The sequence below is a fragment of the Sus scrofa genome, chromosome X, assembly GCF_054392235.1.
Source record: "Sus scrofa isolate SSC_HxYL_T2T_F1_AM1 chromosome X, Sscrofa_HxYL_maternal_Yorkshire_Landrace_v2.0, whole genome shotgun sequence".
NCBI classification, from domain to species: Eukaryota; Metazoa; Chordata; class Mammalia; order Artiodactyla; family Suidae; genus Sus; species Sus scrofa.
The window spans coordinates 122025400-122050500 of record NC_139401.1 but is presented as its reverse complement, the minus strand read 5'-3'; the positions used below and the strand labels follow the sequence as shown (position 1 = coordinate 122050500).

General features: G+C 46.0%; 1 protein-coding gene across 37 annotated transcripts in view; it reads left to right on the top strand.

Annotated features, from left to right (window-relative positions):
• ARHGEF6 (Rac/Cdc42 guanine nucleotide exchange factor 6) overlaps positions 1-25101 on the top strand; it is a 117102-nt gene that overhangs the window by 88840 nt on the left and 3161 nt on the right. For 7 of the 37 annotated variants that reach the window (XM_085006725.1, XM_085006726.1, XM_021080556.2 and 4 more), the window contains 12 exons: positions 3517-3655; positions 6813-6872; positions 8753-8899; positions 12339-12425; positions 13225-13303; positions 14556-14701; positions 15778-15915; positions 17464-17484; positions 19237-19330; positions 20417-20506; positions 22753-22852; positions 24284-24338. In XM_085006725.1, coding sequence (XP_084862851.1) covers positions 3517-3655; positions 6813-6872; positions 8753-8899; positions 12339-12425; positions 13225-13303; positions 14556-14701; positions 15778-15915; positions 17464-17484; positions 19237-19330; positions 20417-20506; positions 22753-22852; positions 24284-24338 — 1156 coding nt within the window. Of the gene's footprint in view, positions 1-3516; positions 3656-6812; positions 6873-8752; positions 8900-12338; positions 12426-13224; positions 13304-14555; positions 14702-15777; positions 15916-16917; positions 16993-17463; positions 17485-19236; positions 19331-20416; positions 20507-22752; positions 22853-24283; positions 24339-25101 lie in introns of all 37 variants that reach the window. The other 30 variants (XM_085006727.1, XM_021080558.2, XM_085006731.1 and 27 more) reach the window with 7 other exon arrangements.

Sequence of the window (25101 nt, the reverse complement as noted above, 5' to 3'; positions counted from 1 at the left end):
GAGTTTTCATCGTTTAGAATAGAAATCTGTGCAGAGATGCTACAGAAACAGTGTTATGTGAGATGGGTCAGCCCCATAGGGTTATTATTATTTTTGGTTTTATTGACGTCGAGTTGATTTACAAGGTTGTGGTCATTTCTGCTGTACGACAAAGCCATTCAGTTATGCTTGTACGTACATCCGTTCTCTTTCAGATTCCTTTTCCACTTGCATCACACATACAGAACGCCTTAAGCTTGGAAGGCATTTCAAGCAGGCTGTAGAAAAATTAAAAGCTGCATTTTATTTTTTTAAAATTTTTTGGCTTTATAATGCTCTTTATTTTTTTCATTATAGCTGGTTTACAAAAGCTGCATTTTAAAGACAGGTTGTGTTTTGGTATAATGATGCACGTTTGTGTATTATATTTGTGTATAACAATGTTAATGTATGCATTAAATTTATTCGGCTAAGTAAAATGTGTCTTTTAGGATCTATTTATCCTAATGGGCAGTGGCTTTGTAAGACAGATTTCTTTTTTTTGGTTGCACTAGTAAAAAATGTTATTTTTTTCCCCCAATAGCCAGGGTTTTCTTCTGAGACAGTGATCTCATGTTATATGGAAAACATTTAAAAATTTCTTTTGTAACATCCAACAAGCCTAGAAGGTAGAGAGCTGCAGGGAAAGGAATAAAGTGCACATTAGCATTTGCTTTTAATTGTCACTCTTGTGTCAATTAGAGTAGAGCATTGAAAATGCGGGCAGTCATTTAGTCATGGAAAGGAAAAATAAGACTTGTTTTACCAAATTGAAAAGAAATTAGGAAAGTGATTTTCTCACAATTACGTTTCTACTCAAATGCACTCTCCAACTTCAAGTTATTTTCCTAATTATATTTTATATGTAGTGATTTTTTTTTTAAGTCTAAGCTAAATCTGACCCTGAGGCAGACTAACCTAGCTGTTTCCCTAGTCACTTGCGGTAGCCACTCTTTCTTTTTCTTTTTTTAAAATTTTGATTGGAGCATAGTTGACTTACAACATTGTGTTAATTTCAAGTATACAGCAAAAGCGAATTAAGTCTACATGATAACTAATATACATACATCTATATATACCTCTTTTTAAAGTGATTTTTATTTTTTCATTACAGTTGGTTTACTATGTGTACGTCTTTTTTAGATTTTTTTCCCATTATAGGTTATTACAAGATATTGAATGTAGTTCCCTGTGCTATACAGTAGGTCCTTGTTTATTTTATACATAGTGGTTTGCATCTGTTAATCCCAAACTCCTAATTTATCCCTTCCCAGCCCTTTCCCCCTTGGTAACCAAGTTTGTGAGTCTATTACTGGTTTGTTTGTGTGAGTGTTTGTTTTTTGGCCACACCCTTGGCATTTGAGAGTTCCCAGGCCAGGGATTGAACTCGAGCCACAGCAGTGACCCGAGTCCCTGCAGTGACAATGCTGGAAACTTAACCTGCTGAGCCACATGGGAACTCCTATTTCTGTTTTGTACATACGTTCATTTGTATCCTTTTTTTAGATTCCAAATATACGTGATATAATATGGTATTTGTCTTTCTCTGTCTGACTTACTTCACCTAGTTTGATCCAAAGCACTATTTCTTATAGAAGTTCTCCCAATATTTAAGCTTTGAAATTTGAGTAGGAAGTAGGTTTTATCTCTGATTTACAGATGAGTCAGCTGAGGTTGGTAACTGATCCAGGGTCACCAATTGTGTTTTATGATTTCAAATCAAGGGTACTTCCCTCCCCTCACCTGCTTCTGGAGCAAGACTGCAGAAATCGATAAAACAGTCAGCATTGATTGCTACACGTCTCACTCAGGTGAGATGTAGCTTCCGAGAAGGTGGCCATTCCTGGCCCCCTTTCCCTCTGGCATCCCTGTGATTCTGCGTGACTCAAGTTCCGGTACAACAGCCGAAACGCCATCCTTTTCTCTCTTGCTCACAAAAGCCCAAGGAGAGGGAGTTCCCCTTGTGGCTCAGTGCGTTAAGAACCCAACTAGTATCCCTGAGGTTGCGGGTTCGATCCCTGGCCATGCTCAGTGGGTTAAGGATCCGGCATTGCCGTGAGCTGCAGTGTAGGTCGAAGTCGCTGCTCACTCTGGTGTTGCTGTGGCTGTGGTCTAGGCCAGCAGCTGCAGCTCTGACTCGCCCTCTAGCCTGGGAACTTCCACATGCTTCAGGTGCGGCCCTCAAAAGAAAAAAAAAAAAAAGCCCAAGGAGAGGGAGAGTGTCTTTAGCGGGGGTAACCTGCACACCACCCCATCTCCAACCCACCTAGAATGTTACCACTGCTAGCAAGTTTCTATGAACACAATTTATGGCCACAGGCCACAGTTGGGACCTGCTGCGTAAGATGTAGTCCAGGGAGCGTGTGTACGTGGCTTGGTGGTCGAGGGTTCCTATGGGAGGGTGATAAGATTGGTGGGGCCCGTGAGAGTCTAAAGAGACTTGATCTTGCAGGCAACTGGAAGTTCTTGAGTAGGAAAGCAACAGGATTAAAGTGGTGGTTCAGAAGCCAGGAGGTCTGTGGGGCCATTGCAGTGGGATGAGATGCAGAAAGGATATAGCTATAGATACGCTACAGATGGGGTGAGAGGAAGACCTGAACTGAGTCAGTGCTAGTGGGAACGGAGAGGAAGCAACAGAAACAAGAAGGCTTGTGACGGATTGGATAGACGTGCGCAAGCAAGGAGGGAGAGGGGTCAAGTCATAAGGCAGCCTTACCGCTTTAATTCCATTTTGCATGAGCGTAAAGGAAAATGATCTCGCAGCCCCAGGGCTCGTTATCCCATTGGCGGGAAGGAGACATTCCAGAGGGTTCTGAGGGGCAGAGAAAACCCAAGCTTAGACTTGGACATTTGCAGGACGTGCCTCTTAAGATGTGAATACAGTCTTTTTCGGGGTGGGGGGGGTGGCGCACGGGTGGCACTGCTTTCAGATCCCAGGTGAAGTGCCTTCGTGGTTAGTCACGCAAACATGCTGCTCTCGGAATAGGACTCGATTCTGGAGCACCAGAAGGGGGTGTCCGGGGGGAAGGGAGCAGGTGGTGAGTTACTACTCTTGGCATCTTGCTGGCCATGTTCGCAGTGACTAAGAAAAGATTTTTGTCAAACCTGACATCGAGGTCATCTGATAGATGTGACGCTCCATGCCTCTGGGTGCAGGCCTCTTAAGGGCAGGCATTTTTGTTTTCTTCACGGCGGTTTCTCCTGCAGAGCACAGAGCCCCTCACTTCGTCCATGCTCTGTAAACAATCGTTGGATGCAGAAATGAGGCCAGGGGGTGTGTGGTGTGTGTGTCTCCCTACGTGCCAGACACCACCATGGCCCAGTGCTGCGTGCAGGGCTGATTGAACTGCGTTGGAATGCATTGCACAGCATGTGGGCTGGTGATACAGGACCTATTTGGTTTTATATTCTGTGAAATGCAGTACAAATAATGTTCAGTGGCTAACGCTGTACATGGGATCCTAAGCAGTAACAACACGATATCTGTTCTTCTGCTAGTGATGATCTGGAACGATTTATGGAAAATCAAGGTGCATCCAGCCCAGGTATTCTCATTCTAACGACGAGCCTCAGCAAACCGTTCATGCGCCTGGAAAAGTATGTTACTCTCTTGCAAGAGCTGGAACGGCACATGGAGGTAAGAGGAGGCGCGCTGTTTAAAGCTTGCGTACGAAGGATGGGCCTCCACTCTGCAGGAAACAGCAGTCCGCCTCCCGACTAGCTTGGCGAGGAGTTCAGAGCAGGCCTTGGTTTCAAATTGTACTGGGCGCAGCCTGCTGTCTTCCTGAGCTTTTCATTTTCCTCTTTATGTGGCAAAATAAGAAGGGGGCATTCTTTTTCTTTTTTCCCTCTGAAGATTTTGTTTTACTTTTATTTTTTCCAGCTCTCTTGAGGTATGATTGACCAATAAAAATCGGATACACTTAGGTCGGACAACGTGACTCTTTTTAAGGTGTACGGTGCAGTGGTTTCATATGTGTACCATCGTGAGATGATGGCGTCAGTCATGCTAATTAATTAGCACATCCATCAGCTCACGTGCTTACCCTTTGTTTTTACGGTGAGAACATGTCTACGCTTTTAGCGACTTTGGAGTATACAGTGCAGCATTATGAATGAGAATCATGCTGCACCGCCAGGACTTCACGTCTAACTGAAAGCCAGCCATCCTTTACTGTTAAATTGTCAGACCATGCTCACGGAGTTCCCGTCATGGCGCGGTGGAAACGAATCTGACGAGGAACCATGAGGTTGCGGGTTCGATCCCTGGCCTCGCTCCGTGGGTTAAGCATCTGGCATTGCCCTGAGCTGTGCTGTAGGTCGCAGATGAGGCTCAGGTCTAGCGTAGCTGGGCTGTGGTGGAGGCCGGCAGTTGGACCTCCAGTTGGACCCCTAGCCTGGGAACCTCCATGTGCCGAGGTTGCGGCCCTACAAAGGACAAGAGACAAAAATCAGTAAATCAATAAATCAATATTCAGTCCATTCTCCCCCCCACCCCTGTCTCCTCGCAGCCCTGGTCCTGCTGCTTTTCTACAGTCTCTGCTGGCTTGTTGGCCTAGGTTTTCTTTGGCCCTCTCATCTGTAGATGGTGGCTCTACAGAGAAATCTTCCGCCGAAACATCTTCTGTTGCTTTGCTCTGTGAACCAGCTTTCTTGCGGGGGATAAAACAGAGCAAAAGAGCATCAGCAAATGTAAAGGACATTTTCATCATAGACAAGAGTGTTTCTCCCTAGAGCACTGCGCTCCGTCCGCTTTCTGACTCCGAATTATGATGGAAGATTCTAGTAGTTCCTTAAAGATGAATGAACGGCTTCAACTGTTTCTCCCTTTAGGCCTCCAGACAGCTGCGTCAAAGCCCCCTGACGTTTTGTTCCTGAGCTTACAGTCTCCTTGCAACAGCCAGGAACCCAGCTGTCACCTTTTCTAAATATTCTGCTAATCGAACATTTTGGCATCGAGCGCCCGGCCGTCTTATTAAAAGCCAATCAATAAGGGTGGCTGCTGGAGCCGTTCCTGTGCGATGGAGCTTGGGGGGTGGGGGTGGAGGTGTGGGTGGGGAAGGAGGGCCCGCTGGGTGAGGCCGCCTTTACCCTACTTGTTCTTCCTGTGTCTGGGGAAAGGTTTTGAGGTTTCAAGGGGTTTGATTATCTTTAAAGAAAAAGGTTGCACGCTGCCGGTCTTGTCAGCATTTGTAAGGATCGAAGGCGTGTACTCTGAGTGAAACCACATTCTCAGGTTATTTGACCTGCCGGAAAGCTGGAGGCAGTGGGGGCTCGTGAGTAAATGCTGTCGGAATGAAATTTCGGTTAGGGCCCGGGAAGGCGTTGCCCTCTGGATGGCTTTCCAAAAGCTAAACCAGTTCGCTCAACCGTTTGAGGTTTGCCCCTCCTTTTTGGTGATCACAAAAATCCAGAAACGAGGGGCCTCAGGTTCTGTACCCGCTCGGGGCTGAAATACGAGCATACACTTCGCTTGCGGGGGGAGAATCCCCAGGTGCTCCTCCCCCTCAGATCCCCGGCCTTGGCCTTGGCCGTCTCCCTTCCAGCCCCTTTCCACTCCCCCCGCCACGTGCGGCAGGTCCCCAGCCTTGGGCCTCTGAGGGCGGGTTCCCTCCCTCAGATAACACACACCCTTAGTTGGCCACCTGATGATGACACACCTTAGCCAGCTTTCTGGCCAATGAGCATGGCTGCTGGCTCTTGCTGGGGGCGAACTTGAACTTCTCCATCATCGGTTGATTTGAGGAAGGATAAATTTAACTACAGAGGAACACAAGCTTTCTTTTCCTTAAGCAGTGCTGTTCTTGGCTTGGGTCAGACCCCTAATCTACTCAGCTCTGTATTTCATCACCCAAGGCTGGTTGAACAGCAGACTCTGTCTTCGCCTGACTCCAGCTGAATTCCAAAGGTTAGCTCTGCATCTCCCCCAGGAAGCTTGACTGGCCCTTCATAAACAGTTATGGAGCTATGGATCCCTCAAAGCTGGTTTTGAACCTGCTCGCTTGTCGGGGTTGTGAGCACCATGGAATTGCAGGCCAAACATAATAAGCTTGCTGAAGAAGGGGCACATGGTATGAAGCTTGGAATTTTTTCCCATCTGCCGTGTGGAATCTGCTAAAAAAAAAAAAAAAAAAAATGGAGGCATTTTAAGAAATGAGAGTGGATTGATTTTTCTCTACCCATCACTCTGTTTCTACAATTCCCTACCTCTTGTCATTTACTAACAAGAGGACCTAATGATGCCCCCCAAATAATTATTATTTATTATCTACAGTATAACAGCAAAAAGGGAAATGGGAACTCTTGCCTAATAACTATACCTAGGATGTTATTACCAAATATATAAAGGGTTCCCAGACTGGGTCACCTTGCCGTACGATAGAAAATTGACAGAACACTGTAAACTAGCTATAATGGAAAAAAATAAAAATCATTATATTAAAAAAAAGGAAAAAGAAAAAAAAAAGTGTTCCCAGCTGCCTTAATTTCTTCATCACTTAATCATTAGAGATGCTGTGATTCCAAATGCTCAAATTCTGTTCTATTTTTTAATCTTGAAATGAGCACATAAGAAAACGGACTTTTTTTTCTTTTGGGGTACAGTTCTATGACTTTTTAACAAGTGTATAGATTCGAGTTACCACTGCCACCATTGCGATATAGAACAGTTACATCGTCCCTCAAAATGTCCTCTTTCTATCTCTTTGCAGCCTCACCCTCCTCCCACCCCTAACCCCTGGCAACTGCTGATCTGTTCTCCTTTAATATTGTTTTAAAATGTATTCCTTTAATAGGATACGCATCCAGATCATCAGGATATTCTGAAAGCAATCATAGCATTCAAAACGCTCATGGTAGGTGATGCTCTAAAATTATAATTCTCCATTTTTTATGCTTTGTTCCTAAAAGAGTGACTTGTGTGTAATGTTTCTTTCCTTCTGCAAAGGTCTTTAGAGTGGAAATAATAAGCTCTAGTGACTGATGGTTTCATTGAATGTTGTCTTCCAAACATCATGCTCACCTGTGAAAGGTTGCCAGGCTGAGGGTATAAAGCAGTCACATTCGAAGTGTCTGCCACATTAAGCATGGCTGTGTAGGTGGGGGGTTTCCTTTTGTCTCTTTGTCTTTACCCCCGTGTTGCTCACCCTATGTCTGTGCAACTCGCCCTTCACTGATTGGCATCAATACTGGATTCATCTACTTGTGCCCGAAGGTGTGAGTCTGTTCTTTGCAAATGAAAAAGGAATCCTTTATCATATCTGAAAGGAAAAAACCCTACTAAAACACAATTGCTTTATATAGACTGCTATCAGAGATCCCTTAATCTTATATCTTGAACACGATGGCTAATGTCCTCTGGAACCCACCGATGCAAAACCGCTTGGTGGCATTTTAGGAGGAAAGGAAACGTTATCTGAGGTGGGTGATTGAGTGTCTGCAGCATTCCAAGTGACGGGGACGGGTGGTTACTTACTGATTCCGGCCCTAAGATTCTGATGCCACCTTCATCATCACCTTGCTTTTATTGCTGTTGAAAGATCTGTACCTGATGTGGCCACCGTTCAACTGCAATCTGAAGATCAGAATGTAATGTATCAGGTTAAAATTGGTGTTGGAGGTAAACAATAGTTGAAATATTGGCAGTTTTATGTGGTTCAAACTAAGAGGACAGCCCCCTGAAATCCATAGCATTTATCATTGCTTTTCGTGTCCCGTTTCTTTTTTCCTATGTAAACTGACTATAAAATGTCTCTTGAAAAATGATATTTTATTCTAATCCTTTTAAGTGTCGTGAAACTTGCTTTGTTGGTTATATTTATTCTCGTGCTTCAAAAATATGCGTGCAATTAATGTATTTCTTCAGGTTTCCATTTAGCTGAAAGGGGCAGCAGGGATTTTATAGTAAACACACCGCCAAACACGCTGACAGTCAGTTGGAAACAGTAACATAACTAACCATATGCTTATTTTCATATTGAATTTGGCATGAACACTGTTAAATTATTTTAGGATAACTTCACATTTTCTCAAGCTCAAGCAGAGATATATATATACAGTGCATATTTTCATACATATATATAGTATTCATACCACACGTATTTTTTTTTCTTGGCTTGTATTTTCAGTTTGTATTTGTGAAATTCAGCTGTATCCCGTTCTCAGTCCTTTTAGGGATAAAAATTAATTTACAATTTTTTCATAGCAATCGACTGCTGATCCCAAAACAAAGTACAGGGCAGTGCTTATGTTTCATTATTAGATCAATAAGGAATTTAATTTTCTCTTTCCGGATAACCCCTGGAGTCATTTTTAAAATTAAGATGTTACTCGGTTTGAAACTGAGTATGTGTTAGAAGAATAAAATTGCTTTGTAACTAAAAGCACGCTTTATGCAAAAGTAGACCAGACGGAGCAGGACGCCAAGCAGCAGATCTGAAGCTCCGGGTCCTGTTTGATGGAATTCTGCTCCTCTTGCGGGCAGGGAGAGGCAATCTCCTCTACCGTTTTATCTTGATGTTTTGACAAAATTAGAAGTAGCTCTTCCTTACAAAATGTTTGGGAGCTCAAGGCCGGAGATTTAAGGTAGTGGATCCATCTGACTGTCATGAATGGATCTGGTGATGGGACTCCAGTAGAAAGCTGAGAGTCCAAAGCTGCATCTTAACTTTAGCCTTGTTTTAGGTCTGTTTCAGAACAATTCCTTATTCCATGGTGTTCCGCTTTGGTTCTGTAGGGGCAGTGCCAAGATCTCAGAAAGAGAAAACAGCTGGAGTTGCAGATACTTTCTGAACCTATTCAGGCCTGGGAAGGAGAGGATATTAAAACCTTGGGAAATGTGATTTTTATGTCGCAAGTCATGGTGCAGTATGGAACGTGTGAGGTAAGATGCTTCACATCTCAACACCATGTCCTCCAGCTTTTATAGTTGTCTTGCTTTATTTCTTCCTCCGTCAAGGTCAAATGCTCAAACTCTCATATCGGAAGCTGAGCACCTGTTGTTTGCCCAACCCTCTGCTCCGTGCCATGGGCGGGAGTCAGGAGGAAAACCCAGCCATGATCTCCGCCTTCAAAGAACTCAAAGATGTGTTAAAACACAAGCTGCCGCTAGAAAACAAATCAAAATAGTCAGTGACAGATGGTGCGATCCCAACAATAGATTCCATGGAAGTTGAGAGAAGGGAGAGAGCAAGATAGGACTTGGCGGGCAGGGGGACGGGGAGGGTGATGAAGAGAAAGGGGGGCGGTTTGGGGAGTAGAGCTCATTCTTATCTCGGGAGAGGGCAGGAATGCAGGCACCGAGGAAGCCAGTTTATTAGGAGCAGAGGCAGCATCCTGGGCAGAGTGCAAGAGCAAACCGATTGGCTTCGATGCAGGCAGGTTGTGAAGAACCTCGATGTCCGACGAGAGTAGATCAGATGGAGGCATAGGGACCATGCGAGGCCTGAGTGGTGGAGGAGCACGACGAAGGGGGTGCTTCTGACACTTGGGCTGGAGGGGATGGGGCTAGAGACAGCCAACTGGGTTGGCAAGTGCTCAGTCCCCCCCAGGAAGGTGGTGGTAGGGACAATGAAACGTAAGGGGCAAAGCTGAGACCTGTATGGGAGGGGGTGAGCTGAAACCTAGAGGAGATGACGAATGTCATTTTATTTTATTTTTATAATGACATTTCTTTTTTCCATTAGAGCTGAAAAAAGGAGGTTCCCAGGCTAGGGGTCAAATTGGAGCTGTAGCTGCCGGCCTATGGCACAGCCACAGCAATGCAGGATCCAAGCCATGTCTGAGACCTACACCACAGATCATGGCAGCACTGGATCCTTAACCCACTGAGCGAGGCCAGGGATCGAACCCGCCACCTCATGGTTCCTAGTTGGATTTGTTTCCACTGCACCATGACGGGAACTCCAGATAATTTACTGGGTTTTTTGTTTGTTTGTTTTTTGTCTTTTTAGGGCCACACCCATGGCATATGCAGGTTCCCAGACTAGGGGTCCAGTCAGAGCTGCAGCTGCCAGCCACAGCCACAGCCACAGCCACGCGGGATCTGAGCCACGTCTGCGACCTACACCATAGCTCACGGCTGTGCCAGATCCTTAACCCACCGAGCAAGGCCAGGGATCGAACCCGCAACCTCATGGATGCTAGTCGGGTTCGTTAACTGCTGAGCCATGACGGGAACTCCGAATGTCATTTTAGACCTGGTAACTTTCAAGTGACAGTAGGGATCCAGGTGGAGCTCCTTTGTGGGCAGCTGCTGAAGCAGCATAGAAATGTGGGTGGGTCAGAGTGAGAGGCCGAGGTGCAGAGGTCCTGACAGTTGTCCCTTCCTGGGAAGGACGTATCCAGGGAGAAGCACAGAGGCCTGAAGATGGATTATATCTTTGAGGAAGGGGGCGGGGTAGGGGAAGAGGGTTGATTACACCACCTGGGTGATTTATGGGGTGATTTATGGGGTGATTTATGGGGTACTACAACTGCCTTCTCCCTCCCCAAATGTCTTCCTCTGCTCCCTGACAAGTCTCTGTCAGAGATTCATGACTTCGGGTTAATACGGTTACCAAAGGGGAAAGGGGCGAGAGAGGGGTCCATTAGGAGTTTGAGATGAACAGATACGCACCAGGGTACATCCCAGGGACACCGCAAAGCCCTGCGCGGCCGCACAGGGACCTCGCCTCAATCTCTTGTAATAACCTGTGATGGAAAAGAATCTGGAAAAAAGCACGGGTGTGTGTTTATGTATAACTGAGTCACTTTGCTGTACACCCGAAACGGACGCAACGTTGTAAATCGAGTATGCCTCGATTAAAACATTGGGAAAAACATGAACCGTGTCATTTAAAAGGCAGATACCCTGGGGAAGGTTAATGCGGTGAGTCTAACATTCTTTCGTACCTTTGGGATAAGCAGCCTCTCGGGACTCAGTGCACAGGGGAAAAAGAAGCCAAAGCAGAAGATAGAGGAGAACGAGGGGAGCTGTGATGTCCCAGAAATTCTGGGAGGAGCATTTCAAAGTGGGCAGCCTGCGACTATGGAGACGGGGAAGAAGCCATTGGATTTCGCTGGAAGGCAGTGATGGATGACTTGGAGAGAGCGGCAGGGATGCAGTTAAGGAGGGCTTAATGGGGAGAAAATGAAGGCAGCAAGTAATTTGGCGACAAAATGTCACGAAATGGGATGTTATGTCTAAGGAGCCACCGGGGCAAGTGAGAGCCTGTGTAACAGACAGGAGCTGTGCCTTTGGTAAAGGCAGCAGGGAAAGCGAGTTCCACAGGAGAGGCAGCTGGCAGCAGGGAGAGGAGATGAGCTGCCCGTAGGAGACCCAACAAGAGAAAGACGTGAGAGAGGGCAGAATACTTGTTAGAAAACTCAGCCCGCAGAGGCTGCTGTCCTCAGGTGGGAGGATGGAGAGGGGCAGGGACACCTGTAGCGGAGGAGGCTGGAGGCACAAGCACAGGACTTGCAGATCTGTTTACAGATTCGGAGGAGCCCTTGTGTGCAAACTTTCCTTTAGTGGCATTTTCAAAAGTATTCAAAAGTATTTATTTCTTTGTTTTACACAGGTATAATAATTATTGTGTAGTCACTGATTCGCAGTAATTTTATTTATTTATTTATTTATTTATTTATTTATTTACTTATGTATGTATGTATTTATTTAGCTTTTTAGGTCCGCACCCGCGGCATATGGAGGTTCCCCAGCTAGGGGTCGAATCAGAGCTGCCACCACAGCCACAGCACCCTGGGATCCGAGCCTTGTCTGCGACCTACACCACGGCTCATGGCAACGCCGGATCCTTAACCCACGGAACAAGCCCAGGGATCAAACCTGCGTCCTCATGGATGCTAGTCAGGTTCGTTTCTGCTGAGCCACGATGGAAATGCCTAGCGGTAATTTTAGGAAGCCTTTAACATACATGTCAGAACATGATAAACTTCCAAGCACCTGAAAAACCCCTTTATTTAGCTGCTTTTCAAAGTAAAATCATTTCCACTTTGGGAACCTCAAGACCTGCATTGTGCTCTCGCTGCAGCTCGGGCAGGAAGGCATCAACTGTGTGACTTTGTTGGCTTCCGTGTTTAGGAAAGAGGCATGGTTATTTGTATTTAACTGTTAGGTATAGGAAGGAGACAGATAAATTGTAGATTTATATCCTTTTTAAAGTAAAATTAAATTTGTACTTTGCAATAGAGTATCTTTTAAAAGAAATCACTCTTTGTGTTTCATTGCTTTATATAAGATTATAAAAAATGCTTCCAGAAATTCTTAATAAACAGAATGTGCAGTTTCTATTCTCCATTTAATCTTTTTCATTCCACTTCAGGAAAAAGAGGAGCGGTACCTCATGTTATTTTCAAGTGTCTTGATAATGTTGTCTGCAAGTCCTCGGATGAGTGGCTTTATCTATCAGGTTAGTAGATTTCATATAAAGCAAATAGCAAGACCTGTAATGAAAACAGGTTTCCATCCAGATGCAGTATTTCCACTGCGGCATTCAGAGCTCCAGCCAGAGGAGGCAGAATGTTCTGACCCCTCATCGTAATTAACCAGTTTAGAAGAGCAGATGTTCCTTCGAGCAGAGATCTTTTGTGTTACCGTAATGAGTTTATCCTGGATGTCCACTGCTCTGGTTATGAGCCAGGTATGAATGTATAACTAGAAATCTAAGCCCGCAACTAGATAAATTAGCAGGGGCATTTTATAGGCCCATAATGTACCATTATTGCTGAGAAAATAGAAAGGTGGGACCTGCCCCGTGATGGTCTGATTATAGTCACGTCACGTGACTCAGGTGTCTGCGAGGCAAGTCGTTCAAGTCCTTAGGAAATTCAGCTTCCTTCGGTCTGCTCCCCAGACTCGGACTATTATTAAGTTACTGTTGTCTGTCCGATCTCGGCCTAGCAATGACCAATTTTCATAGTTTCTGCTTTGTTTACTGATTCTCCCGCAAATGTGTTCGAAAAGGAAACTGTGATTAAATCCTGACCTTCTGGTTTAGGGTGTGTTTGCCAAACACATCCCACGTTTCCCCCTTGCTCTTTTGTCTGATTAACATTTGAAGCAGGGCAACACCTTATCTGTTGCCAGACCAGAGCGATATGTCGCGCCATAATTCAGCGGTGATTCCTAGGAGGGTGAGAAAAATCTGACAGAAACAAGCAGAGACATGTCTAAGCACAGAATTAATGGGAATGTTCTTTTGCCGGCAGGGAAAAATACCAGTCGCAGGCATGGTGGTGACCAGGTTAGATGAAACGGAAGGCAATGACTGCACGTTTGAAATCACAGGTGGGTGATTTTCTCCCTGTAGCTACTTGGAATCCTTTTTGGAATGGAGTGGGGTTTAAAAAAATAAACGCTATTATTTTCCGTTACGTAGTCCAGGAGCAAGGTTTACATGCGCCTGGCAAAGTACATTCCATTTCCTGGAATCATTAGGCTACTGCGATTGGCAGGGACCCCTCCTGGTCATTCAGAAGCCTCGGCTTTGCCATTGCTTTCAGTCTTCTCCGGCATAAAGAGCTACTGGTTAGAGCTACCAAGTAACAGCATGGACCGATGTAAATACAATTGTCTTCCCCTTCTGTCCTTGATCCCCTGGTGGTAGAGGAGCCGAAGACGTGGCCTTTTATCAGCAGTTGTATCATCAGCCTATGAATGAGCAAGATTTGATTGGGTTTCTAAAAAGTGGCGAAAAGTCACGAAAATTGTCTTCATAAAATGAGCACAATGCCGCATCTCGATGATGCTCCCTGACATTTTGGCCTTTTGTCCCTTTTGCCAAACCTGGTTGATATTCATGCAACGGTTGAGATTTTTGCACTGATTCGGCCTGATGGTTGACGCTGAGATGCTGGTCCCAGGCCTCGATCCTTCTTCCCGAAAGGGAGCCCAAGATTGGGTGTTGGCCTAAGCACTGTGACCACTCCAACCAACTACGGTTGCATCTTGCTTCAACCTTGATATGGGATAGAGCAGTACAAGGTCCCCATTTTCGACTATGAACCAGATGGACCCTGGGCTTAAATATTGAGGTCGTAAGTTTGTTTACAGCAAAGTTTTATACTCCTTCCGAGACTCCGTAAGCAGTAGAAATCGAGGACTTTCATTTTTTAATTTTTTGCTTTTTAGGGCCACACATGTGGTATATGGACGTTCCCAGGTGCTGTAGGTGCCGGTCTACACCACAGCCACAGCAATGCGGGATCTCCGCCACATCACAGCTCACGGCAATGCTGGATCCTTAACCCACTGAGCAGGGCCAGGAATCAACCCCACATCCTCATGGATACTAGTTAGGTTCGTTTCCACTGAGCCACGACGGGAACACCCAAGGATGACTTTTGTAAATCAGATATGAGTGTTTCTTTCTTTATTAGCGCAGCATATGTGTTCCTGATATAGACGTCCCAACACGGTTAGCCCATAGGTATGAACATAAACCACCGAGTTGTGCTGGCAGGAAGTGTGTTTATGAGTGAGTCAAGCTTAAGGTCCTCCTCGCCTTTTGTTTCCAAATGCTCGTCATCGGGTGCGGCAGGTAACATAGTGGAGAGAATTGTGGTTCACTGCGGCAACAACCAGGACTTCCAGGATTGGCTGGAGCATCTCTACAGGCTGATCAGAGGACCTGCTTCTTGCAGTTCGTTGTCTAAAACATCGTCATCGTCTTGTAGCGCCCATTCCGTAAGTAGTCCGTTTGTCCTGTCCGGGGATTATTGAGTCTCTTGTCCAACCCTGCCCGCTGAGGACGTACGGGAAGGGGTGAGCATGCCCTTAGCCTCTGGACAGTCTGTATTTCTAGGGTTTGAACTACAGTCAAATCTCATTACTTCTGATTTCTTGTTATGGAGAGAGGCGCATCCGCATGAACACAGAGTTTGACGTAGAGCCGTGAAGTTTTGCTTGACAGTTACTAAGCTACTCCGGCTAATCACCGGCAAAGTTCTAACCAGACGTCCGGCTAAGATGTTCTAATGATACACAAAGATTCATTTGAATTAGCAACCGTTATGGTTAATAAGGTGCTAAGTCCAAAGAAAGAGCTTACCGTTGTAAGTGCCTAAACACGTCTCCACGTAATCTCACTTATGCTCTCACGTTCCCTCGGCAACCCCTAAGGGTCAACTTTGAGGGCTGTCTTCTTCCTATTGATCAGGTCCTTAGAACTCACGGGATTTGAGGTGATGAGATTTGACTGTACTGGCCGACTGAGATCGAAGATGATGCCGTGTTGCCTGTGACAGCTCAAACCTGTGATGCCCAAATTCCAGTTGTGAGCGCTGTGTGTTGTAGGGAGAACAAGGGTTCGAATCTTGGGCATCAGATCTGGGGTCACATCTTGGCTTTGCCAGTTGCTGGCTAGTCACTTTGCTTTGCTAAGGTTTGTCTTAGGTTTTTCTGATGAAATAACCTATGTAAGCAACCAATGGAGTGCCAAACACTTGACTAAACGCATGACGTGTTGACTGTTGCTCTACTTTCCCCCTTAGCGGGACAGAAACACCTGACTTGAATGAAATTTCAGGAGAGAGGGAGGACAGGGTCATTCATGGGGCGTTGTGTCGCTTTGGTGCTGTGCCTCCGAGGCCCCGTTATCTTGAGAGGAAAATGCCAGTTTTCCAACTGGAGACTTGGTCTCCCATCTTTTTCCTTTCGGCGGCTGGCTTTGCTGATCCCATGGAACTGTCGTGCTCTCACTGTGTGGCAAAGGGTCGGGTTCCGCTGGCAGATTGCCACCATCTCATCAGCCGTTTTCCCAGTCTTTTAGCTCTACTGGACAGCCCCGGGGACCCTTGGAGCCTCCTCAAATTATAAAACCGTGGAGTTTAAGCTGTCTACGACCTGCACCCCCACTTAGACCGTCAGCAGCACTAGGTTATAAAGAGGTATATAAAGAGGTAATTTTGCTACATATGGTATAAGATGCTTCTGACAAGATGATTTCATCCATTATTGCAAATAGTTCTGTGGGAATGTGCTAGAACTGATGATAGGTGATACATGCCGCTCAATCTCGACGGGCTCGACTCAGGGATTTTTTTTTTTTTATTTCTTTCATTTTCCACATCCCCCTTGTCCATCTACAAATATTTCTTGAATATCCACAGGGTTCATGTGCCCTGCCTGCGTTTCCTCCATCTCCTCCTGAAGTGCCTCTGGTTTGCCTTTGTGATGATAACGATAATTCTGTAAATTGGGACTGATGTACGTCCATCTCTAACAAAAGCCACTTCATGAAAGTTGAATTGCTAACCAAGCAGACCTAATTTTGCCTTGTGAATCCTTTTGATCTATTAAACCAAATCAGCACCAATCAGATGGGACCAAGCCCTGGGTCTGAACTATCAAAGCCTGAACTATTTGCTGCAGTTGGCAAGGAAACAGAATTCAATGAAAGGAGTGTCTTTTAAAGAGAGGCTTCTCAGCGACAGCCCGAGAGGGCATTTGATATTTGGGTAGAATGGGGATTTCAAGGTGTTTTTTTTTTTTTTTTTTTCCTCTCAAAGTTGCAGTCAGGAAATGTCAGTCACATAATTGTGGGGAGTGTTACCTTTTCCATCCAAATGGAGGGGTGTTTTTTTTTTTCCCCCCTAGCGCATTTCTCATTGTTTCAGCTTTCAAATTCACATTTACTAGTGACTGCTCTTTAAATCGCTCTTCCCGAGGGAAGATTTCCGTTTATGACAGTTTCGAGACCCATCTCAGAATTGTGTTGTGAAGGCAGCATATGTTTTTGTATCAAATGTGTGTTTTGATAAGTGACACAGACTTGGCTCAGTTTTGTGTGTGTTGTAATTCAAAACACCATGCTCTTGTTTTGCTGAATTGTTGCCTCCAATTCTTGATGCAATAAAAGTAGAACAATATTTGGATACTGGAGGATTTCTTGATCCTTTCAGCCCGACATGAGAGGAGAAAGGATCCTCGAGCTGAATCTGTATTATTCAGACTTTGACCAAGAAACAGCCCTGCAGGTTCGTTTTGGAAATTGACCAACGATGCCTGCAATCATCCAGTTTTCATCTCTGCTTCCTGGATCACGTCATACAGTTATCTAAGTCCCTGTCAGTTACGACATTCAGATTCAGGGGAGCTCTAAAGAGTTAAGGTGGCCTAATCCTTCACAGAACTAATCCATTAAAACTAAGGCATGATCACTTTGTTTCCTCTGGGAAAAGAGAGTTATTAATATATTCTTACGATGGAGTGTGTTTTTCGGGTATTTTCAGTGTTCGTTATTCTGCGCAGGACTGTTTTCCTTGGGCTTCTGCATGACGATATTGCATCTGAAACTAATGTGGGAAACGTGATGATGTTCTCGCTGTGTAATTTATGATAACACTAACATTTCAAATGTTGTTTTAGAATTATTGATAAGTGGATTTGGTCATTATAACCATCGACCTCTCACGCTCATCTTCTCTTTCTTTACATATTCACTTTAGAGGATGTCTTATATCTTGAAGGTAAGGGTAGAATGATATCTTTGGCATATAGTAATGCTGTGCTATAACCTTTGATAAATGAAGCTTTTCTTTATGCTTGTTTTGTCCCTTGTTGTAATTGGTGGCTAAAATATGAAGACACAATTCTGACATGTAAGTATTTTCTTCAAAAAGCAGGCTTTTGTGAAATACCTATGAAAATGTCATCATGCCTTTAAAATGCATTTTTTTTTTAATGCTATTTCTGGAAGTTCCCTTGTGGCGCAGTGAGTTAAGGATCTGGTGTTGCTGCGGCTGTGGCATGGGTTCAATCCCTGGCCCAGGAACTTCCTTCCATATGCCATGGACTTGGCCAAAAAAAAAACAACAAACCAAAAAACGAATTCTATTTTTCCTGTCATTTTTGTCACGTGTGACTTTTTCATGTCTCTGTTTTCAAGTCTCCGTGGCTCCCTGAGGTTAAGTGGAAGAAATTAAATTCTTTGTTGCATTTAATGTGGGGGTAGTAATTGTTATCCCTGCATCCTGTATATTCATTGCATGGAGATTGGGAAAAAGATGGTCACCGTTTGCTTGGATATTTAATGAGTGCTTTTTAGACCTGCCGGCAATTCATAGGGCAAAGGCAAATCCAATGGTTCATATCTCTTTTATCTACTAATTAAAAATATGACTTTATAAATGTGTATTTAAGTTGGGCTATAGGTACCTTACTCCTTACCCCAAATTATTTACCAGGAAATCCTTCACTTGGCTCTTCTCTCTGACTGCAGGGAATTTACTTAAGTCTCTGGGCCTTAATTTTCCTATCTGACAAATGGAAACTGATATTCTTCCTTGTGGGATTGTTGCTAGGGAAATTTTATTTAAATAGTTTTGAAGCACTTTGAAAAGCTTGAAAAGTGGTGGATCCCTCATTAATAGTTACAATGGCTATTTAATTCCCTTGAAACTAGAGGAGCTGCCACATCTGCTTTGGTTTTTCTTTTTTTTTTTTTTAACTTCATCTTTTTTTTTAAAGTTTTTAAATAAGTACAGTGTATAGTTGATTTACAATGTTGTGCCCATTTCTGCTGTACAGCATAGTGACCCAGTCTCACACACACACACACACACACACACACACGTATATTCTTTTTCTCATGATATCTTCTATCATAGTCTTTCCCAAGAGACTGGATTATAGTTCCCTGTGCCCTACAGTAGGACCTCCTTGCTTATCCATTCTAAATAGCATAGTTCACATCGACCAACCCCAAACTCCCCGTCCATCCCATGCCCTCCCCCTCCCCCTCCCCCTTGGCAACCACAAGTCTGTTCTCCACATCTGTGAGTCTGTTTCTGTCCTGTAGTAGGTTCATCTGTGCCGTATTTTAGATTCCATGTATAAGTGATATCATATGGTATTTGCCTTTCCCTCTCTGACTTACTTCACTTAGTATGAGAATCTCTAGTTGCCTCCATGTTGCTGCAAATGGCATGATTTCATTCTTTTTTATGGCTGAGTAGTATTCCATTGCACTCGCCATTCTTATTCCCATCTCTACGGCAATTGGGGGGATGATGGCATTGCCCGGGGTTTTAGTTAACCTTTTAGAGTTTCTTTGAGCCATTTTTAATGGGTATAGTATTAAATTTTGATACACTCCTAAGTGAGACTGTCAGTATAAGAGAGAGCCATTCTATTTAAATTCATTTCCTCTTTTTAATTTTTTTTTTTGGTGGTGTGGGGGGGGGGAATTTTCACTCATAAAGAAACCTCTGTCCTTACAGGAGTCTAGTAAAAGCCCCAAAACGATGAAGAAGTTTCTTCATAAAAGAAAGACCGAAAGAAAGCCATCGGAGGAGGAATATGTCATCCGGAAAAGTATGTGTTTTGTGCTTGTAGAAAATCGGTTACAGATGAGGAATTTTTTGAAAGCAGAGGGTTGGCACAGTTTGTTCTCAGCATCATCTTTTACGTAGAGAAAACCGCATGGAAAGGGTTGGCCGCCTCTAAGATTTTGGAATAAGCTGCCTCCTGCCCTATTTCATGTCACCTTAGGTAGATACCATCTGCATGGTTTTTGTGTGGAATATTTGGTCCTACCAGGTTTAGAACCACTGAAGCAACCCATTTTCTATGGATACATTTTTTTCCCCCTCTTAGTTTCTGATGCCTGAGATATTTGTCTTTACTGAGACTGCCTCATTAGCCCCGAAGGCTGAGACCCTTCTGAGAGTTTAATGGTCAGCGATGTCCTCAGGGAGCCAAGGAAACAGCCTGGTGGCATGCAGAACCAGGGCTGGCTGGAGAGACAGACTGCAGGGGCGGTCAGCCAGTCCATACGCACGGATTTGCCTCGGTGGTTGGGAACAACGTGCTTTGGGACACACTCGAAGGTGTCAGTGTAGGCGGGTCACGGCTGGGGCTGTATCAGTCGGAAATACAGTCTGGATCCATCTTGGCTGGACTCTAGCTTCTGCATCCCCCAACCCCCACTCCTGGGTGTGCACGCCAGCATGTTAGCAGGGTTCTGCCATCCCGACATTTCTAGAACAAGTTGGAGGGGCAGGTGGGGAGAGGGAGAATGAGTGCCTCTGCTGGCTGGTTGGGGTGGGGTTAACGGTGGGAAGCTTCCGAGAGGAGGTGAGCCCTGACACTTGAAGGGGAGGAAGGGTGTGGTGTATCGGATGAGCATGGAGGCCAGCGCCCAGCCTAGTGCTGTCATTGACAGGATGCCCCCGTTTAGAGTCCTGGGCAGCTTCCGGGCCCTAAGTGATGCTGGCCCCCAGAGCTCCTTGGGGATACTGCTAGTCTTGCTCCATATGCCAGCGGGACAGCTTTTTCTCCAGCCTTCCATGAACGCTGTTGGTCAGAGAAGCCGCTTCCCGACACCAGGGTGCATGCATCCTTTTAAGGGTCCAGAGACACATATGTCTATGAAGAGTCACGATTCGTTATATCGCGCAGGTACGGCTGCTCTGGAGGAGGACGCTCAGATTCTGAAAGTGATCGAAGCCTACTGTACCAGCGCGAACTTTCAACCAGGCCACGGCTCAAGTAGGTTCCCCCCGCCGCGCTTTCTCTAATGAGCGATGGCTCTTTTCTACTGCTCGCTGCCTCTTAGAAAAAGAGAAAAGCCATCCAGATGGGCCGCAGGGTGTATAAAGCAGGTGACTTGCATGCAGCAGAGGAGCGGTATAGGGCTGCATCTTTCAGATAAGCTGCTTTTAGCAGCCGGGCGGTTTGTTTACCCACTGCTTCTTTTGCCCCAGAGAGAAAGAGATGCAAGAGTAAAAAAGTTGGAGGTGGTAGCAATGAAAAAAAAATTTTTTTTAAAGCCATTCTCCTTTGAAGTACGCAGATACCTTCAACAACACTAGTCAGGAATTAAAGAGCCCAGAGAGTTCCTGTGTCTGTGAACTGATGCTAATCTCGTCTTATAGGGCAGATTTGGAAAGGAAGTCAAAATACTATCTTTGATCAGCTGCATATTTAAGCTCACAGCGCTTCACCAAACTCAAGTTTCAGAGTGGCTCTGAAAATCTGGCAAAGTGGCTGCTTCTCGGGGCCTGTTGAGCATGTATACACTTTATCAGGGAGCTATTGGGTGAGGGTATTTCCCCCCCAGAACTTTCAGGCTACAAACCGAAAGCGAGGTCATCGTTTCTGATTCATCCTTGTGCTGTCGTAAAAGCCAGGTCGCATGGCTTGTGTTCTTATTATTCTTATCCTCCATTCCTGTAGGTATTCGGACACCCTGGGTGAGGGCTTTGCATCTGGGTGAGAGATGAGTTTTGCCCCTGGCTTGAGCGGCGGGAGGCTTCCTGGGGTGGGTGGCCCTGAGCGGTGCTGTCAGAGGAGCAGGCCTCCAAGGCCGTCCTGGGGAAAGCATTGCATGTGAGGCTGGACACACTGGCCTCTGAAGCGGGGACCGTCACACCTGCTTCTCAGACCACACCTGGCTGCGGCTTTGGGCCCAGCTCTGACGACAGCATTTGAGGGGCCAGGAAAGGAAAGGAAAGTGAGAGCAGATTTTATCTTGAAAACTAGGACGGGGAGTTCCCATCGTGGCTCAGTGGTTCATGAATCCACCCAGGAACCATGAGGTTGCGGGTTCGATCCCTGGCCTCGCTCAGTGGGTTAAGGATCCGGCGTTGCCATGAGCTGTGGTGTAGGTCACAGACACGGCTCGGGTTCTGGTGCTGCTGTGGCTGTGGTGTGGACCAGCGGCTTTAGCTCCGATTGGACCCCTAGCCTGGGAACCTCCATAGGCCGCACCGGCGACCCTAAAATGCAAAAAAAAAAAAAAAGAAAAAAAAAAGAAAAGAAAACTGGGACGGGGGTGGGGTGGTGGTGGGGAGCAAAGAGACACCAGGAGCCATGGCCCTTATACAAAATTTGACCTATTTCCCCCCGCCCCTGCCCCCCGCCTCCTTTCTTTACACCAAGCTCAACAGGAGATCTGCTCGGAGGTGTGGCCAGGGTGTTCTGGCCTCAAGAGTCACACATTTGTCCCTCCCTCCCCACCCCAGTGCCCCTCCTGTGCGTGGAAAGTGTGTAGCGTCGTGGTGACCAAGCCCCGTCACCCCTGTCCAGCCAGAAGTCCTGCTTCCCTAGAACTGACCGCAGTTGTTTCTCGCTGCCTCCAGTCGGTGGGGCAGTCAGCCGGGCCGCTCTCCACTTATTAAGCACCTACGAAGTACTGGGCCCTGCGGGAGGCAGACACATCCCCTCGGGAAAGGGGAGGTGATGGAGGGAAGGCACTGAAGGGTCATACCTTGAGGGAACCCGGCTTAGAAGAGAGGAAACCTATCATTTTGCTGTGCACTTGAAACTAATGCAGTGTTGTAAAGTAACTACCCTGCAATTAAAAACCAAAAAGAAGAAGAAGAAGGGAGCGAGGCCAGGGAGACGGAAGATTGGGGTCTTGGGTCTCCAGCTCTGAAAGGAAGGAACCAGAAGGGAGGGAGAGGTTGGAGGTGTAGGAGAGCTGTCTGGTCGGGTCCCATAGCTGCTCTGTCCCTTCTTCATTCCCAGGCAAACCAGGCAAGGACAGGGTCTTGGGTCAAGGATGGGGCTCCCGGTGGCCCTTTCACGTTAGGTTTCTAAACGAGAATGTGCCCCCCGCCCCCAGGATTGACTCCAGGGACTTGGCTGCTTTGCAGGTCTCGCGTCCGAAAGAGCCAGATGCCTGGCAGCCACAGGAGACCCCACAAAAACAATAGGAGAAAGGGCCTGACAGCAACAAGTCCTCTCCCCTCGTAACTCTCCCCTCTCCTGCCTCCTGCCAACCTTGTCTGTAGGTTCTCGCAAAGACTCCGTTCCCCAAGTCTTACTTCCCGAGGAGGAGAAACTCATCATTGAAGAAACCAGGAGCAACGGCCAGACCATCATCGAAGAGAAGTGAGTAGAGCAGGTGAAACGGTTCCTGATTGGTCTGGGGGCTGGAAAGAAGGTTCTGGGAGCCTGGCCCTCTTTGCTGATCGTGCAATTGGGAGCCCAGGGATGCCCCTCACATTTATTGACTCGGACCCTGGACTTCCACATGCCTGACTCATTTGAACTCCTACCGCAAGCTAGTGAGATAAACAATTAGTTTTCCCCCTTTTAGAGATGAGGAAACTGACGTTTAAGGAAATCGTGTCCCTGGCCTCCCTTTGCACAGTGGTGAGGGTGACCCAGTGGGGGAAAAATCAGGCTAAATGCCGTATGGCTCATAAAATAAACACAAAGTAGACAAACAATTCATTGGTTTAAACTTGACTCATTTCTGAAGTCAAGGCTAAATTTGCCTAGGACAGCATATTTCACGGTGCTTGGCGTCGTCAATGTATTTTTCCATCTGGTGTTTGAAGTGCTACGGCCAAATGGTAAAGCACTTGGGCTCAAGAGAAGAACAGCCCTGGTTCAACTGCAAGTTCTGCTCCTTGTTGGTGTGACCTGGGGCAAGTTCCTGCCCCCTCTGTGCCTCAGTTTCCCCATCTATATGATGGGTGTGATAGTAATACTTTCAGGGTGGTTGTGAGCTTAAATGGAGTAAGAAGTACAAAGGTAATCACTTAACATATGATGGTGGTTGTAATTACTAAGATTATAGCTATATGCATCCCCACAGCAACTCTGTGAGGTTTTCAGGGACTGTAGCATTACCACCAACTTGTATGTGAAGGGAACTGGTTGCCCAAAGTTAGATGACCAGGAAGTCGTGGGATCAGAACTGGAACCCAGATCTCCGAAGTCCTCTTCCAGGGGGAGATCCAGAGAGGAAAGGGCTCTTCCACAACTCAGCCAAGGCACTTTATCCTTTTTCTGAATATATGGAATGTTCCAGAACACCCTGAATTTGTGTCCTGTACGGTGGTGTAGGGTCAGATAGGCAAGAAGGGCAATGCCACCTCTCCTTACAGGTGGTGGTCCTTCTTGCCCACAAGAGAGAAAGCAAAATCTTAGAAGGAGTCCTACTCCCTTTCTTTTCTTGATTTTTCCCCTTAATTCTTTTTTTTCTATGAAAGTAGAGTTGATGTACAATATTCTGCAAGTTGCAGGTATACAATATACTAATCTCTTTTTTGGTACCCGCCCAAGCCGGGAAGTGAGCCGCAGAGGAGGAGGGAGGCATAGACAAGGTGTGAGGATGGGGAGAGTGCTTGAACACGCGTGTGTGGCACAAGTGAGGAACCTAGGGAGTATCCACAGCAGCGTCTCTCCCATCAGCCAGAAAGCCCACCGCTTTGCAGGATCTGTGTTTCTATAAAGCTGCTTTTCTTCTAAAGTATCACTTAACAATACTTCAGTGCCAGCTGTTACTCTCTGAGCTTTACCTTTGTATTCTAGGAGCCTCGTCGATACTGTTTATGCCTTGAAAGATGAGGTCAAAGAGCTGAAACAGGTAATGAAATCCGAAAGTCTTTTTTTTTTTTTTTTTTTGTCTTTTCTAGGGCTGCACCCATGGCATTTGGAGGTTCCCAAGTTAGGCGTCTGATCGGAGCTGAAGCCACCGGCCTACACCATAGCCACAGCAATGCCAGACCCTTAACCCATTGAGTGAGGCCAGGGATCGAACCTGTAACCTCATGGTTCCTAGTAGGATTTGTTAACCACTGCGCCACGACGGGAACTCCCGAGTTTTTTTCTCACTGGTCGACACCTTCAGGAAAGGACCAGAACAAGGTGGCGAGGTGGGGATTTGTAGTTCCCTTGTGTCATCCAGGTTTTGTGGATTTTACCACATGGCCCTGGGTTTCAATTTCTGAGGCTTCCTCATATATTTTTTGAGGGGTTTACAGTAGGGCCCCAAACTTAATGACAACTTTCATGTTCCTGGACATTTGCAAACAGAATATAAGAAAAGATAAGTCAGGAGTTCTCGTTGTGGCTCAGTGATTAACGAACCCGACTGGCATCCATGAGGACGCGGGTTCGGGTTCAATCCCTGGTCTTGCTCAGTGGGTTAAGGATCTGGCATTGCTGTGAGCTGTGGTGTAGGTCACAGACGCGGCTTGGATCTGGCGTTGCTGTGGCTGCGGCCTAGGCTGGCAGCTGTAGCTCCGATTAGACCCCTAGCCTGGAAACTCACATATTTGGCACATGCGGCCCTAAAAAGCAGGAGAAAGAAGGAAAGAAAGAGAGAGAGAGATGAAAGAAAGAAGGAA